The sequence below is a fragment of the Nomascus leucogenys genome, chromosome 18, assembly GCF_006542625.1.
Source record: "Nomascus leucogenys isolate Asia chromosome 18, Asia_NLE_v1, whole genome shotgun sequence".
NCBI lineage: Eukaryota > Metazoa > Chordata > Mammalia > Primates > Hylobatidae > Nomascus > Nomascus leucogenys.
The window spans coordinates 65,578,473-65,594,741 of NC_044398.1; the positions used below are offsets into that span (position 1 = coordinate 65,578,473).

At 42.0% G+C, this 16,269-nt stretch overlaps 2 protein-coding genes across 5 annotated transcripts in view; one reads left to right on the forward strand and one right to left on the reverse strand.

Annotated features, from left to right (window-relative positions):
* MTREX (Mtr4 exosome RNA helicase) overlaps positions 1 to 1,874 on the forward strand; it is a 118,856-nt gene extending 116,982 nt beyond the window's left edge. Inside the window, exon 27 of one of the 2 annotated variants that reach the window (XM_030798497.1) lies at positions 1,600 to 1,874. In XM_030798497.1, the coding sequence (XP_030654357.1) occupies positions 1,600 to 1,652 (53 nt within the window). In that variant the 3' untranslated portion in view covers positions 1,653 to 1,874. The remainder of the gene's footprint in view (positions 1 to 1,599) is intronic. The other variant, XM_030798498.1, reaches the window with a different exon arrangement.
* PLPP1 (phospholipid phosphatase 1) overlaps positions 1,730 to 16,269 on the reverse strand; it is a 112,546-nt gene continuing 98,006 nt past the window's right edge. For 2 of the 3 annotated variants that reach the window (XR_004026749.1, XM_003265930.3), the window contains 2 exons: positions 2,753 to 2,929; positions 1,730 to 2,213 (listed from right to left, as the gene is read on the reverse strand). Coding sequence is in view for 2 of the 3 variants with exons in the window: in XM_003265930.3 (XP_003265978.1) it covers positions 2,085 to 2,213; positions 2,753 to 2,929 (306 nt within the window). In the remaining variant the exon portion in view is untranslated. The remainder of the gene's footprint in view (positions 2,214 to 2,752; positions 2,930 to 16,269) is intronic. The other variant, XM_003265929.3, reaches the window with a different exon arrangement.

Here is a 16,269-nt window from a genome sequence, read left to right on the forward strand (position 1 = left end):
TCATGGAGAGCTATCTACTAGTGTTTCTATAAAATTTAGTGTGTTGGGGGAAAAGTTGAGATTTTATATATACATCCATTTACGTATATTAATTGTACACTAACTACATGCCAGGCATTGTTTTAAGCACTAGGGGATATAGTGAACAAAAAGACACCCCTGCCTTCATGGAGTTTACATTCTAGTGTGGGGAGATAGACAATAAGTCAGCAATTAAATTTATCAGATAGTGATAAGTCTGTAAGATAAAGCAGAAAAGACAATAGAATTGGCAGATGGATATGATGGTCTAGGGCCTCCACAGGGAAGGTGGCAGTTAAGCCCCTTGGTGTATGCTTGATGTACGTGAACACCAGCAAGAGGCCAGTGTGGCTGGAGCAGAATGGGCAGTGAGTAGAGTAGTAGGGGTTGAAGTGAGAAAGGAAATGATTCCATAGTTCCCAGCCCCAGGCTTCTCAACTCTGCAGTGACTGGAGGTGTGGAGCTTGGGAGTGACCTGCCCTAACTTGGACTTTACAAGGTAATTCTTGCTCTTACATGCAGGGCAAGTCTGTAGAGTAGCACAGGAGAAGTGGGGAGAACAGATCAAGAAAGGATGGCTAAACCAAGGTGGTAGTAACGGGGTGGTGGTGGGGGGCAAGGGGCATAAGCTTCAGTCCTGTCTACTGACTCTTGACCAAGAAAAAGGACTAAGTTAATCAAAGACATTGTTGCTGAGTCAGTCAATGCTAGTGATTTCTGCTAACAACTTAGTGTCCTAAGAAGAAGTTTGCAAAAACTGGCTTGTATTTCCACATTGTTGATAAATGTAGGCCTGTTTAATGACTCAGAGTTTAAGTGTGTCAAAGTTTTAAAAATAATTTGTCATCAAAATTTGTAGTTGTCCTTCCTTGGCCTAGAATTTCACATGGGAACTGAAAAAAAAAAATAGTGTCTTCTGATATAGGTTGAAAATCCAAGTCTTTGGATTTACATTTCTTTAGACAGTTTAGTCCTTCCTATAATTAATTTTTTATTTATTTATTTATTTATTTACTTTTGTGGAGACAGAGTTTTGCTCTTGCTGCCCAGGCTGGAGTGCAATGGGGCGATCTCAGCTCACCGCAACCTCCACCTCCCAGGTTCAAGTGATTCCCCTGCCTCAGCCTCCCGAGTAGCTGGAACTACAGTCATGTGCCATCATGCCCGGCTAATTTTGTATTTCTAGTAGGGACGGGGTTTCTCCATGTTGGCCGGGCTGCTCTTGAACTCCTGACCTCAGGTGATCCACCCGCCTCGGCCTCCCAAAGTGCTGGGATTACAGGCGTGGCTACCGCATCTGACCTAGCATTTATCTTTTTAAACAGTTCTAGACACCTCTTTCCTGGCCAGCCCCCGTGGAGTATTTCAGAGTCAAAAGAACAGGGGTCTGGCTTGTATGTTTTCCACCTCACAGAGGTGGCTGCAAATTCCTCTAGGTGTTCAGCAAGGTGTTTGACTTTATAGGCTCCTCTCTCATCAGTTGAATCAGGGTTGGTATACTGGCTTTAAAACTTCGGTAGAGACAAGTTAGGTGTTTTTTGGTCCTGAAAGTTTAAACCTTACTTTCTTTTCTCTTAGGAATCACCAAAATCAAGAGAGATATTGTGTTTGCTGCCAGCCTCTACTTGTAGAGTCAGCTAAAGGAATGTGAGCTTTTAAATTATTGACCACCTGTTTGATTACAGTTGACTACAAATGCCTGCAAGTGTGGATTTGGTTCTCCCATACATTTTAATATGTATTATATTTAAATCAAACATCATTCATAGAAAGCATATTACATACATGTTTATACATAAGCATTACATTTTTTTAATAAAAATGTATACAGGTGGGGCACTGGTTTGGTGGAAGGCTTAGAGTTTTTTTAATGAGTTTAGAGCTATTAGATAACCACTGTGTTAAAGGTAACTATGTACACACAAAGTGGGCATCCAAGAGGCATAGCAGCAGCAGCAGTCTTTAAAGGCTTGTACACTGGGAAGAAAGATGCATCCTCTTGCCTTGTGGCAATCATTTTCCTTAGAAAACAGGCCAGCTTCACCTGGGCACCCTGCTGCCCTTCAAGGCTGGTGATTGCTCCGATAGTGATTCCCCGTTGTTGGTGTTTCATGCAGAGTTGTATGAGAGTCCTCCTCTTTTCTTTCTTTAAAAGAAGTTCTTTCTTTGAAGAAATCCGATACATATACAGCCTACAGTGCAAAATATTTAATAGTATAACAAAATATTTAATGGTATAATTTAGATCAAGTTAAAAACTACATACAAAGTTGTGATCAACAGCATCCTAAGATAAATATAAACAAAAGGATATACTTTGAGGCGTACAGATTAAGCATATAAAAAATTAGAGACTAACTGGGATTTTTTAAAGATTATTCCAAATTAAGAGTTGCTTTGTTATGTCTTTAGCAAATAACTTCATTTTGCCCGTACTGAATAAGAGTTATTTCTACATGTGAATTAGTTTTTTCAAGTCATAACCCCCTAAAAAAAACTATTTCTAGCCAGAGCCTTTCACAATAAAAATACTAAGATTTTACAAAAATGCCAAGTTTTACAAAGAGTAACCTGGTTTTTAGCCTGCTGTGTATCCTGAAGTGACTTTTAGTAACATTGAGATTCTTGCCCACTGCATAGTTTTCTCCTCAGCTGGGGATATTTCTTTTTCTATTTACTTATCTAAATGTTTAGCAATATCAAGATGTAGGCTGTTGACCTGTATACTTACAACTAATATTGCAACCAGAGCTCCCTGAATGAGTCCAGTCAACACATCACTCCAGTGGTGTTTGTAATCAGAAACTCGAGAAAGGCCCACATAAATGGATACAGCAACAAGACCAAATTGCAGTGTGGGGCGTAAGAGTCTTGCCCAGTCTCCCTTCATCCTGGCTTGAAGATAAAGCTAAAAGAAAAGAATAAAGAAAAAAATAGTTTATTTAACGTAACGCAAAACTTTTATATTAAGGGTTGGCATTTAAAATGATTATCAAAGTATTATTATATAGAGAACAGGACTTCTAGGCAAACATTCACGTATGCATTAATGCCTAAATGTTAATCCTTTAAAGAAACAAAACTATTGCCCTACTAACTTGTTCAGAAGAATCTATTGCCAGTCTAGCTGTACCACCCTTCAAACTGTATACAAACAGGTGTTTGTTTCCTTGTTTATGGCATTCTAAACAGGATTTCAGGGACAGTTCCTCCCCTTGCAATTTGGGTTATAATTCTGATAGTCAAGACCAGTGCTGCCATTGGTTTTTTTATTGTTTTCCTTAAAAAGAAATGGGGCCTTGCTCTGTTGTCCAGACTGGAGTGTAGTGGTGGTGTAGTCAGTCATAGCTCACTGCAGCCTCAAACTCCTGGGCTCAAGCAATCCTTCCATGTCAGCTTCCCAAGTAGCTGGGACTATAGGTACATGCCACTGAGCCCAGCTAATTGTTTTTTATTTTTTGTAGAGATGAGGGTCTTACTATGTTGCCCAGGCTGGTCTCAAACTCCTCATCTCAAGTAACCCGCCTGCACTGGCCTCCCAAGGTGCTGGGATTACAGACATGCACCACCATGCCTGACCCAGTATCGTCATTAGCTCTGAGTCTTGGGATAAAGTGCTAGCATTCTGGGCACAGGTTGCTATTGCTCTGGGCCTATCTAGGGACTATTTGATTAATTCACCAAGAGAGCTCTTCTACCCTCAAATTGTTTAACAAGGCAACTGAGACTAAATAATCTGTATTTGCAAGTAATACAGGTTGTAGTTTAGTTATGATCCAGCAAAGAAGTGTATTCTTTCAACAGTACCTGTATCCCCTTTAAGTTCTATGACTTTTCTGTACACTAATGAGACCTAAGAAATTCCCCTTTCTCATGTCAGTCTGCCTTTGACTTTGGGTGCATCCCTGAAGATTTTATGTAGGAATGATTTAGGGAGTCTGCTCTCATTTAAAAAAAAGAGAGAAAACTACCTAATTTCTATCCAACAACGATATAATTTTTAACATTCCCTTTAAAATTCTGTTCAATAATACATGACTCGTAGACTTAATTAAATGCAGTCCTTAGAAAACAATATACATAGATCTCCCCACAGACACTGCCTGTTTAAAATAGATGACACAAATCCGTTCCCAGCTCTCTGGGCACTGCCATGGGTGTTCAGTCCCCAAGAGCTGGCAAAGATCCAGGGCATATCTAATTTTATCAAGTACTTAGTATAAACCATCTAGTTCTAAAAGAGCACACCAGCTGTTTAACTGAGTGACTCATCAGCTAGTTTACCACTGGCTTTCTGCAGAATCCTTATTTTTGTTTGTTGTTCAAGCTGTGAAAAAAGTAAGTAGTAAAATCAAAAACAGCAACTCTAGAATGGACTTAAGCTAGTCCCATGCTACTTCCAACCTGAAGGAAACTCAGAGCTAGGACTTCAAGATCTTTCCTCTTTTAAGATTCTAAAATCCCTGTAGCAATATTTCCATTCTAAAGAACCCTGACTTTCACTGTAGGTAGCCTGCAAACTCATATTGAACATTATTTTCTCCAGATTTCTTCCCCAACATGCCAGTGAAAAGAATTAACATTTACTTACATTATCAGTAATCAACTAAGCTCCAACACTTCTTTGGGGGGGGAGGGAATGTGGGAGGGGAGAGTGGGGAACGGAGTTTCGCTCTTATTGCCCAGGCTGGAGTGCAATGGTGTGATCTCAGCTCACTGCAACCTCCGCCTCCCGGGTTCAAGCGATCCTCCTGCCTCAGCCTCCCGAGTAGCTGGGATTACAGGCACTCGCCACCATGCCCAGGTAATTTTCTGTATTTTTAGTAGAGACGATGTTTCACTGTGTTGGCCAGGCTGGTCTCAAAACTCCTGACCTCAGGCGATCCACCCACTTCAGCCTCCCAAAGTGCTGGGATTACAGGTATGAGCCACCACACCCAGCTCGCTCTAACACTTTTAAGTGAAGTCTTTCCCCCATAAATAGCTGTTTTTCTCCTTGCACATCTACCCAAGAATAGAGGTTTCCCCCATCAGTGAAACTCTGATCATGGACCCAGAAATTATTTCACCGTGAGAATTCTGGGACTCCCCAGTTGTGGTTCTGTACCTAACCTTGTGCTCTAGGCTTTGGCTTCTCTAGTGACAAACAGTCATGGCCTGAGTGTGCCTCCTATGTGCCCATACTGTGTTTCCCTGGGTCAGGGTACTCGGTGTAGCTCTGGGAAGACTTCCATTTCTGTAGAGCTCAAGAAAGTGGACACCCTGAATTTCTCAGACCTTGAGTCAACTTGAATTCCACAGCTGACATGCCCAGAAATCCAGACTGGCTTTTCCCCTCCCACCTTGCTGGCAAAAGTTTCCTATATGAGTTAAGTTCAACAAAGCTAAAAGGTAGTGTCTTTCTGGTGGCTCTGCTTTGATTCTGGGCAAAGCAAACACTTGACATGATTTCCTTTAAAAGAAAGTCCATTCCTTTAGCTTTCCCTCATTGCCACTGAAAAGTTGAATGTCTGAAGCTTCTCAGTACTGTTCTATTAGAACTAGATACAGGGGACATAAGCTCATGCTTCAATGCCAAGGCTAATAGTAAAAAGGCTGTATAGGTTCCTTCCTTTGCAGATTCCACTCTTCTCTCCTCCCCATACATGCCATTTGCCAACCTTATCTATTAAACCCATTCTAGGTAAGGCATTCAGTTACTTCTCTTTTAAGAGTAAGAACTTACAGAGCTCTATGTCCAATACAGTGTGTGGTACCAGACAGGCTCAGCAGCAACATGATTACTTTTAAATTCCCCTTCTAGGTGGAATTGCCCATTCACAGTCAGTCCTATTTGGACCACATAGCCCTGCCTTTTCCTTGCATACCCACATCTCCCTGCACTGACTAGATGACTTACACTAGGCGTCACCCAGAGATCTGCTGGGCTGTATTTTGTCTCTGGAATTTATACCAGAAGTATGAAGGCGTTTCTCTAATTTCAAAAGTAGTAGGAAGGATGCCTAATGGGTACATAATAGGTTATCTGCAAACTAAAGTTAGGAGGAAGCAAAAGCTATGGTCGAGGACAGCAAGCCGTTTAGTAGAAAACAATGGAGTGGGTTTCAAGATGGCTGACTAAAGTGCCCCTGGTACTTGCTTTCTGCTTGAAGAACCAGCAAAACAGAAGTAGATAAATCACACTTTGAATAGATCACCTAAGAGAGAATGCTGGAATTTAACACCAAAATGACAGGAAACACCTGAGGCAAGGAGAGGGAAGCAAGGCAGGGTACCTGGCAAGGATTGGTTGGGGAGGCTTCCCCATGCTGGAGAAGGGTAAGTGACCCCCAACAGTCCGCATCCACATTCCCATTGTGAAGTCCTGCAATCCCAGCCATGGAAGAAACCTTCAACCCACACAAACAGGGAACTTGGGGACTGCATGATGGCACTGCTCCAGAGAGGGAGCTCATCCCCCCGAGTCCTAAGCAGCTACAGCAGGGCACCATTTTGAGAGCCCCGCCCCCAGCAGACTGCATCATTCCCTGAGGCCCAACAGACCCTGCATATCCACATCTCTGAAGCCCCATTAAAGTCCCACACCCACAGCTGGGTGCTGCCGCAGGGCCAAAGTATACAAGCTACTGGCAGTGAGCCAGCAGAGCCACTGTGCATTGTCAAGCCTGATTACAGGCTACCCTGCCTTGCAGATACCATCTGGGGCCAAACTGCATGCTCCCAACCCACCTGTTTATGGCTGCTGCCACACAAAAACATCCCTACCTACCACAGCCAAGCCCTATACACACCACTGAGGGACCTATCCAGCCCGGCTCCACCTACCCCTGTGCCCAAGCACACCATCAGGTGTTGGAGGGTGCACCTATCATTAACACCTGAGCACTCCTCCCAGAGGCCTCAGGAAGGGACCATCCAACCTGCTGCTACCACCACCCACATGCACCACCCATGGGCTTGGGGACTAGCCACCCAGCCCATCACGGTCACCACCAACACCAGTACAAACCACTTGGGAATCAGAGGGTTGTCCTGCCACTGCCCGCACCACACCTGCTGTCCATGGGCAGCAAGCCCAAGGACATTCCCACCGTGCTACTGCTGGCATCCAAGCAAGCTTCCTGGAGGCCCAAGAATCAGCCCACCTGGACCCTCTAACATCAGTGCCAACATACACTGCCCCAGGGCCCAAGGACAGGCATGCTCAGCCTGCTGTTGCCACTCCTGGGGCTTGAGGATGGGCCCACCTGATGTTCCCATCTCCAGCAAATGCTTCATTGCAGCAACTAAAAACTGCACCTTAAGCCACTGAGGAAATCACACACAACTGATACTGTTTACAGCCAAAGAAATCATACTGAGACTACACTATTGCATGCATCTGGAATCAAAGCCAAAGTGATCTACCCGACCAACACCACAGATACATCTTAAGGAAAATATCCTCCCCTATGAAGGCAAATTCAAAAAATTGGAAGAAGTGACTGTTAAGCCAGATGTACAGATACCAAAATATGGATTCAAGAAACATAAAGAAGGAAATATGACACTTCCAAAGGAACACAGTAATTTTCCAGCAACAGATTCCAATGAAGAAATGTGTGAAATCTCAGAAAAAGAATTCAAAATAATGATTCAAAAAATTGAAAAAGCTCAGTGAGATACAAGAAAACAGAAATCAGAAAAATAATACAAAGAAATCAGAGAAACCATTTAGGATATGAATGAGAAAATTCCCAAAGACATAGATATAAAAAAAATTCTGAAATTGAAGAATTCATTGAATGAAATATAAAATAGATCCAACAGTTTCAACAATAGACTGTATCAAGCAGAACTTTAGAACTTCAAAAAACAGGTCTTTTTAACCCAGACAAAAATAAAGAATGAGCAACAGCTATGTGACATATGTGACACCATAAAGTCATCAAATATTCAAATTTTTGGTGTCTCAGAAAACAAAAATAAAAGGGATAGGAAACCTATCTGATTAAGTAATACCCGAAAACTTCCCAAGTCTAGCAAGAGATTTAGACATCCAGGCACAGGAAGCTTAGAAAACCCCAAATAGATGCAATTCAAAAATTCATGGCATATTACAGTCAAACTGTCAAGCATCAGAGAATAAAACAGCAATAGAAAAGTATCAAGTCACTTAGAAAGGGAACACCTATCAGACTAACAGTGAATTTCTCAGCAGCCACCTTACAGGCTAGGAGAAAATGGGATGATGTATTGAATGTGCTGAAAGAAAAATAAACCCCACCAGCCAAACTATTCTCAGATCGTGATGGAATAAAACTGGAAATTAATGAGGAACTTGGGAAATTGTACAAATGCATGAAAATTAAATAACGTGCTCCTGAATGACCACTGGGTCAGGGAAGAAATTAAGAAGGAAATAAAAAAATTTCTTGAAACAAATGAAAATAGAGGCAGGACATACTGAAACCCAAAAACAATGCTAGGGGGTAAATTAATACCAATAAATGCCTACATCAAAAATCTAGAAAGATTTCAAGTAAATAACAATGCAACTCAAGGTAGTAGAAAAACAAGAACAAACCTAAAATTGGTGGAAGAAAAATACTAAAGAGCAGAGCAGAACTAAATAAAATGAACTTTTAGAAGTACAAAGGATCAACAAAGTTGCTTTTATGAAAAGATAAACAAAATCGACAAGAGAAAAAGAAAACCCAAATAAATTCAGAAATGAAAAGACATTACAACTGATAACACAGAAATACAAAAGAACATCTGAGACTATCTCCAATCATCTATTTGGAGATAGGGTCTCACTGTCACCCAGTCTGGGGCACAGTGGCGTGTTACAGTGGTAACCTCAGCCTCCTGGGTTCAAGTGATCCTCCCGTCTCAGTCTCCTGAATAACTGGGACTACAGAGCATGCCAGTATGCCTGAATAATTTTTCTTATTTTTTTTTTTTTTGGTAGAGACAAGGTCTTGCTATGTTGCCCAGGCTGGTCTTGAACTCATGGCCTCAAAGGATCTCCCACCTCGGCTTCTCAAAGTCCTGGGACTACAGGCATAAGCTACCATGCCTGGCTATCAGAAACTATTGCTAAGCACTGTGCATGAACTGGAAAGCCTAGAATAAATGGATCAATTCCTGGATACATAGAATCTTCCAAGATTGAATCAGGAAGAAATAGAAAACCTGAACAGACCAATAATGAGTAATGAGATTCAATCAGTAATAAAATGTCTCCCATTTGGTCCCAATCCAGGACCAAATGGCTTTATTATTGAATTCTACCATACTTACAAAGAAAAACACCCATTCTCCTCTAACTATTCCAAAAAATTGAAAAGAAGGGAATTCTCCCTAACTCATTTCGTGAGGTGAGCATTACCCTGATACAAAAAAACAGACAAGGATGCAACATAAGAAAGCCATAAGCCAATATCCCTGATGAACACAGATGCAAAAATCCTCAACAAAATGCTAGCCAGCCTAATTCAACAACACATCAAAAAGATATTATGCCACGATCAAGTGTGATTTATCCCAGGGGTGCAAGGAGGTTTCAACATAGGCAAATCAATAAATGTGACACATCACATTCAAATGTGATGAAAGTCTTTTAATAATATTCAACATCCCTTCATGATTTAAAAAAAACTCTCCACAGAAACTATGCATGAAGGGGACATAACTCAACATGATAAATGTTATATAAACACACAACTAATGCCATCCTAAACGGGGAAAAGCTGAAAGCCTTTCCTCTAAGAACTGGAATAAGACAAGGATGCCTACTTTGCCCCTCCTATTCAGCGTAGCAGTGAAGACCTAACCCTGAGCAATGAGGCAAGAAGAAGAAACAAGGGGGCCAGGTGTGGTGGCTCACACCTGTAATCCCAGCACTTTGGAAGGTCAAGGCAGGCAGGTCACCTGAGGTCAGGAGTTCAAAACAGCCTGGGCAACATGGCGACACCCCATCTCTACAAAAAAAAAAAAATACAAAAAATTAGCCAGGCTTGGTGGCATGCGCCTGTGGTCCCAGCTATTTGGGAAGCTGAGGTGGGAGGATCACTGCTTAAGCCCAGGACAATGAGGTTGCAGTGAGCTGAGATCGTGTCACTGCACTCCAGCCTGGGTGACAGGGAGACCCAGTCTCGAAAAGAAAAAAAGAAAAGAAATAAAGGCATCCAAGTTGTATAACAGGAAATCAAACTGTCTGTCTTTGCAGACAATATGATCTTATATGTAGAAAAACCTAAAGACTCTACCAAAAAACTCTTAGATCTGATAAATTCAGTAAAGTTAAAGGATACAAAATCAACATATAAAAATCTCTAGCTTTTTTTTTTTTTTTTTTGACTGAGTCTTGTTCTGTCACCCAGGCTGGAGTGCAGTGACACCATCTTGGCTCACTGCAACTTCCACCTCCCAGGTTCAAGCAATTCTCCTGCCTCAGCCTCCCAAGTAGCTGGGACTACAGGCGCGTGCCACCACGCCTGGCTAATTTTTTCCATTTCCAACAGAGACGGTTTCACTGTTAGCCAGGATGGTCTTGATCTCCTGACCTCATGATTTGCCCACCTCGTCCTCCCAAAGTGCTGGGATTACAGGCGTGAGGCACCATGCCCGCCAATCTCTAGCATTCCTATGCAACAATAGTGAATTAGCAGAGAGAGAAATCAAGAGGTCAGGCCCGGCATTGTGGCTCACACCTGTAATCCCAGCACTTTGGAAGGCCAAGGCAGGTGGATCACTTGAGGTCAGGAGTTCAAAACCAGCCTGGCCAACATGGTGAAACCCTGTCTTTACTAAAAATACAAGAATTAGCCAGTTGCATGCCTGAAATCCTAGCTACTGGGAAGGCTGAGGCAGGAGAATAGCTTGAACTTGGGAGGTGGAGGTTACAGTGAGCCGAGATCACACCACTGCACTCCAGCCTGGGCGAGTGACTGAGCAAGCTCTGTCTCAAAAAAAAAAAAAAAAAAATCAAGAGAGCAATCCCATTAACAATAGCTACAAAAAAAGACGCAGAAGAAAAAAAAAAAAAGACACCAAGGGATCTATTTAACCAAGGAGGTGAGAGAACTCTACAAAGGAGACTGCAAAACACTGGTGAAAGAAAATGCAGAAGAGAGAAACAGGTGGAAAGATATCCCACGCATAAGGATCAGAAGAATATAGTTAAAATGACCAAACTACCCAAAGCAATCTACAAATTCAATGCAACCCCTGTCAAAACACCAATGACATTCTGCACAGAAATAGAAAAAAAAAAATCCTAAAATTCATACAGAATTAAAAAAGAGCCAGAGTAGCCAAAGTAATCCTGAGCAAAATGAAAAAAAGCTTAGTGGCATCGCACTACCTGACTTCATGTTACAAGGCTATAGTAACCAAAACAGCACAGTATTGGTATAAAAACAGACTCCTCGGCAACCAATGAAACAGAATAGAGATTCCAGAAATAAATCCACGTATTTACAGCCAACTGGCTTTTGACAGAGGCGCCAAGAACATACAATAGAGACAGTCCCGTCAATAAATGGTGCTGGGAAAATTGGATATCCATATGCAGAAGAATGAAATTGTACCCCTATCTCTCAAGTAAGTCGGATTACAGACTTAAATATGTAAGACCTGAAACGATAAAACTCATAGAAGAAAACATAGGGGAAACGCTTCAGGATGTTGGTCTGGGCAAAGATTTTATGGCTAAGACCTTGAACACAGAGGCAACAAAAACAAAAATAGACAAATGGGATTATATTAAACTAAAAACCTGCACAGCAAAGGAAACAATCAGGAGAATAAAGAGACAGTCTGTTGAATGGGAGAAAATATTTGCCAAGTATTTATCCAGCAAGGAGCCAATATCCAGGACATATAAGGAACTCAAACAACTCAACGGCAGAAAACCAAATACTCCCATTGAAAAGTGGGCATGGGGCATAAATAGACAATTCTCAAAAGAAGATGTACAAATGGCCAATAGGTATATGAAAAAATTCTCAATATCACTAACCAGGAAAATGCAAGTCAAAACCACAATCTTACCCCAGTTAGAATGGCCATTATTAAAAAGACCAAAAAAAACATTAAGAGATGCTGGTGAGGATGCAGAGAAAAGGAACTCTTCTACACTGCGGCTCGGAATATAAATTAGTCCAGCCACCAGAGAAAGGCAGAAAAGGGGGCCTAATCCAGGGAACTATGCTGAGGGAGATGTGCAGTGGTAACTGGGCTTTTTAAAGGGTATTAATACAAGAGATCACCTGGAACAGGGAGAATGGATGCAGGAGAATCTCCAGTCAGCTGCCCATACCAAAAAATGCTTTCCTTCCTTGATTAAAAAGGATGACTATTTCTAGTATTTATAGTCTCTGCTCCCAAATTTGGAGGCTGTCCTGAAATACATCAAGAGTAAATGTCATTTATCAAAAGAACACTTGAGTGTGCCACTAGTGTGAACCCTGCTGTAATGTACAGGAACACAACTCCAGAACTGGAAAGGAAGAGACATGGGTTTCCAGGACACACAAATTTTAAATGAAGGTTAATAGGAAAAACAAAGATACATCATATTCTTCGCCTGACCTTCACACTCCTCCCTTCCCCATTTTCATCTATTAAAATGGGCTGGATATACAGATACCACAGGAACACAACATATGGCAACCCTGAGGCCTCAGAAGGAAACCACAGTTAGGCTATTTCTATTCCTCCCTGTCTCTTTCTACTATAGCATGTGCCTGTAGTCCCAGCTACTTGGGAGGCTGAGACAGGAGAACTGCTTGAACCCAGGAGGCAGAGGTTGCAGTGAGCCGTGATGACGCCACTGCACTCCAGCCTGGGTGACAGAGCAAGACTCTGTCTCAGAAAAAAAAAAAAAAAAAAAAAAAAAGGCTTCTTAGCTGGGATATTACTAGAGATTCATACAAGCAATTCCCTATTTCTTAGAGCAATAAGGACACCAAGCATCACATTGCTCAATATAACCAGGTGTTCAAGCCCAGAAAGGAGGGTTGCAGAAAGCTGGCCATTCCACCTGCAGGCAGCAAATGCTTCACTGAGAAGCGCAGAGGCCTTCCTCCTAATCCCAAATGATATGGCTTGGCTGTGTCCCCACCCAAATCTCATCTTGAATTCCCATATGTTGTGGGAGGCACCCAGTGGGAGGTAATTGAATCATGGGGGCAAGTCTTTCCCATGCTCTTCTTGTGATAGTAAGTCTCACGAGATCTGATGGCTTTATAAGGTGGAGTTTCCCTGCACAAGCTCTCTCTGCCTCCCGCCATCCACGTAAGATGTAACTTGCTCCTTCTTGCCTTTTGCCATGCTTGTGAGGCCTCCTAAGCCACGTGGAACTGGGAGTCCAATTAAACCTCTTTCTTGCATAAATTGCCCAGTCTTGGGTATGTCTTTATCAGCAGCATGAAAACAGACTAATAAACCAACACTCCAAAACGTGTGGCTCCACTTGTGAAGAGCCTCACGATAGTTTTATAAAGTGCACAAAGAAGACCTGGTCAAAACAAACGGAAGACTGTTCATTACACAGAGCCACATCAGGAACAAATTACAAGGTATGCCCATTTTTTCTTTTGTGTAAAAATTAATATTAAAAAAACTAGAAAATTCAACATCTGTGATACTACTTAGGCATTCTTTCATTCTTTCACTGTCACTGAAGGGTGGTGCTATTGCCTGGATATTTGTGTTACCCCAAAATTTGTATACTGAATGCCTAACCCCCACAAGGCAATGGGATTAGGAAAATAGGACTTTTGTGGGTGATTAGGTTGTAAGGGGTTAACCCTCATGAAAGGGATTAATGAACTAATAAGAGATCCAGGGGAGCTCCCTTGCCCCTTACACTGTGTGAGGACATTCTACAACCTGGAAGAAGGCCCCACCATTACCCAACTGTGCTGGCACCCTAATCTTAGACTTCCAGCTTCCAGACTGAGAAATTTGTTTTTTTATAAACCACCCAGTCTGCTGCAATTGGTTATAGCAGCCCAAACTAAGACAGGAAGGATATAACCATTTTTGGTTGAAATTTCTGAAACATTTAACTTCCATTAAAGGATCTAATTAGAATATCTCACCTTTAAAATAAATAATTGTTGAATGAGATATTTTTTGAAGCTGTTTTATTTGATTTTGCCTTTCCTTAACTAATCTTGTTAACACCTAACTGTAAAATGTTATTGTCTCATAGCCTCTGAATATTGTATTAATAAAGTAAGAGGGGCTTTTTTCCATTTTAAGCTAGAGTCAAGGGGTCGGCTTGCAAGCTAAGAACATTTTTAAGGAGTTATTTTTGTTTTTGTTTTTTTCAAAAAAGAGTATGTGACCTACAAAGCCTAAATATTTATTATCTGACCTTTTACTGAAAAAAAAAACAAAAAAAAAATGCCAACCCCAGAACTAGACTAACAACAGCAGGCTCAACACAAAGAAATATACCTTGGTCTACTTATTTTGAAATAGTGCTTTTATGACTAGCCAGGCAAGCCAAATTGATTGCTCCACCTACATTTGATGACAGATCTGGCCAGAAGAACACTGGAAAGCAGACCTCAGTTTAGTCTTCTTTGGGTTTTAATTTCACCATTTTTAGGATTCACTGAGGCACTAAATTTAGATCTTGAATCCCACCTCAAAATCAGACAAGGTTCGTAGGCTATGGGCCATGAGTTGTTCATCATTTGCCCAATGTTCAGCAATAATCAAGTTTGGAAAACATCACAAAGTATCAGCAATGCTAGGTAGTATACAGCAAATGCTAAATGAGGGATTATACGAATCTTAAGTGGATAGTATGAAAGAGTCTGAGTGGATTTAGATAGGTGGGCAGCACTGTCTAAACACAGGGCAGGGGCAAGGCCCAGATAAGAGGCATTTTGTGGCAGGGAGGAGAGTCTGGCTGAAGCATGGATACAGGAATTTCATAACAGACGGTGATATAAACAATCTGGGGTTACAGCCTCAATAGAATGGTCTCAGGAAAAGTATTTTAGCACTCCTCACTGTATTAAAAGAAAATACAGACTCATACCATGGCTGTTCTCCTGAATAATCAAATAAATTTGGAATCTCTGGCATTCGGCCAAGTTCACGGGGAGTCACTAAGCATATAAACTGGCTATGTGCAAAGCAGCCCTGCCCTGAGCTCCCGCAGGCCTGGGAGGTTTTCACTGATGCTGACACTCTCTTGGCACAGTTAAGTATGCAGGGCTGCACTGGCTGCCAGAGAAGAACAATGGTCAGGGTGTTTTAAGAGCCATTTTTAACTAGAAGTTAATTTCTGGGTGTCAGGAATTGACAGGGAAGTTTTGGCTATCAAAGACTGTCCTCGGGATTTAAATGACTACGTCTCTACCCAAATATGAGACTGACTCATGATACCAAGGTGCCCAGAGAAACAAGATGAGTCATTGCCCAAGGAATTCGGGGGTGGGGCTTAGAGGTTAAATGTTACACATAGGCCGGGCGCGGTGGCTCACGCCTATAATCCCAGTACTTTGGGAGCCCAAGGCAGGCGGATCACGAGGTCAGGAGATTGGGACCATCCTGGCTAACAGGGTAAAACCCTGTCTCTACTAAAGATACAAAAAATTAGCCGGGCGCGGTGGCGGGTGCCTGTAGTCCCAGCCACTCTGGAGGCTGAGGCAGGAGAATGGCGTGAACCCGGGAGGCGGAGCTTGCAGTGAGCCGAGATCGCGCCACTGCACTCCAGCCTGGGCGACAGAGCAAGACTCCATCTAAAAAAAAAAAAATAAAGTTGTACATAAATGTGAAAAGCAAGGATCTGTGTATTCAGGGCTGAAATAAAAGCTGGAGCCTACATCCACATCAAGCAAATATTTCCACTACCTAGAGTCAGTAAAATGCAATGCATGGTTGCTCTGGCCTACTTTCTTCTCCAGAAAGGTCTTGGTCTACAACAAATCTATTTATCTAGGCTTCTTTTTTTGCCATTATAACTTTACATCTGTTAAATCAAACTAAAATCTGGCCTGAAAACCCCCTGCTCACATACTTGAGTTCTTCTGTACAAAGAACAACCTAATTTGGTAAGTAAGCAAACTGGAAGCCTGACTCAGGAACGTGCTTCCGTAACAATAGCTGAGTCTCAGCCAGTCCCGGCAGCCATATTTCGACCACTCACAGCCATTCAAATCACGCTCAAATAAAGCTCCACGGCCGAGCTATAACCAATCCGGCAGTTTCTGCACCTCGCTTCCATTTTCTGTACTC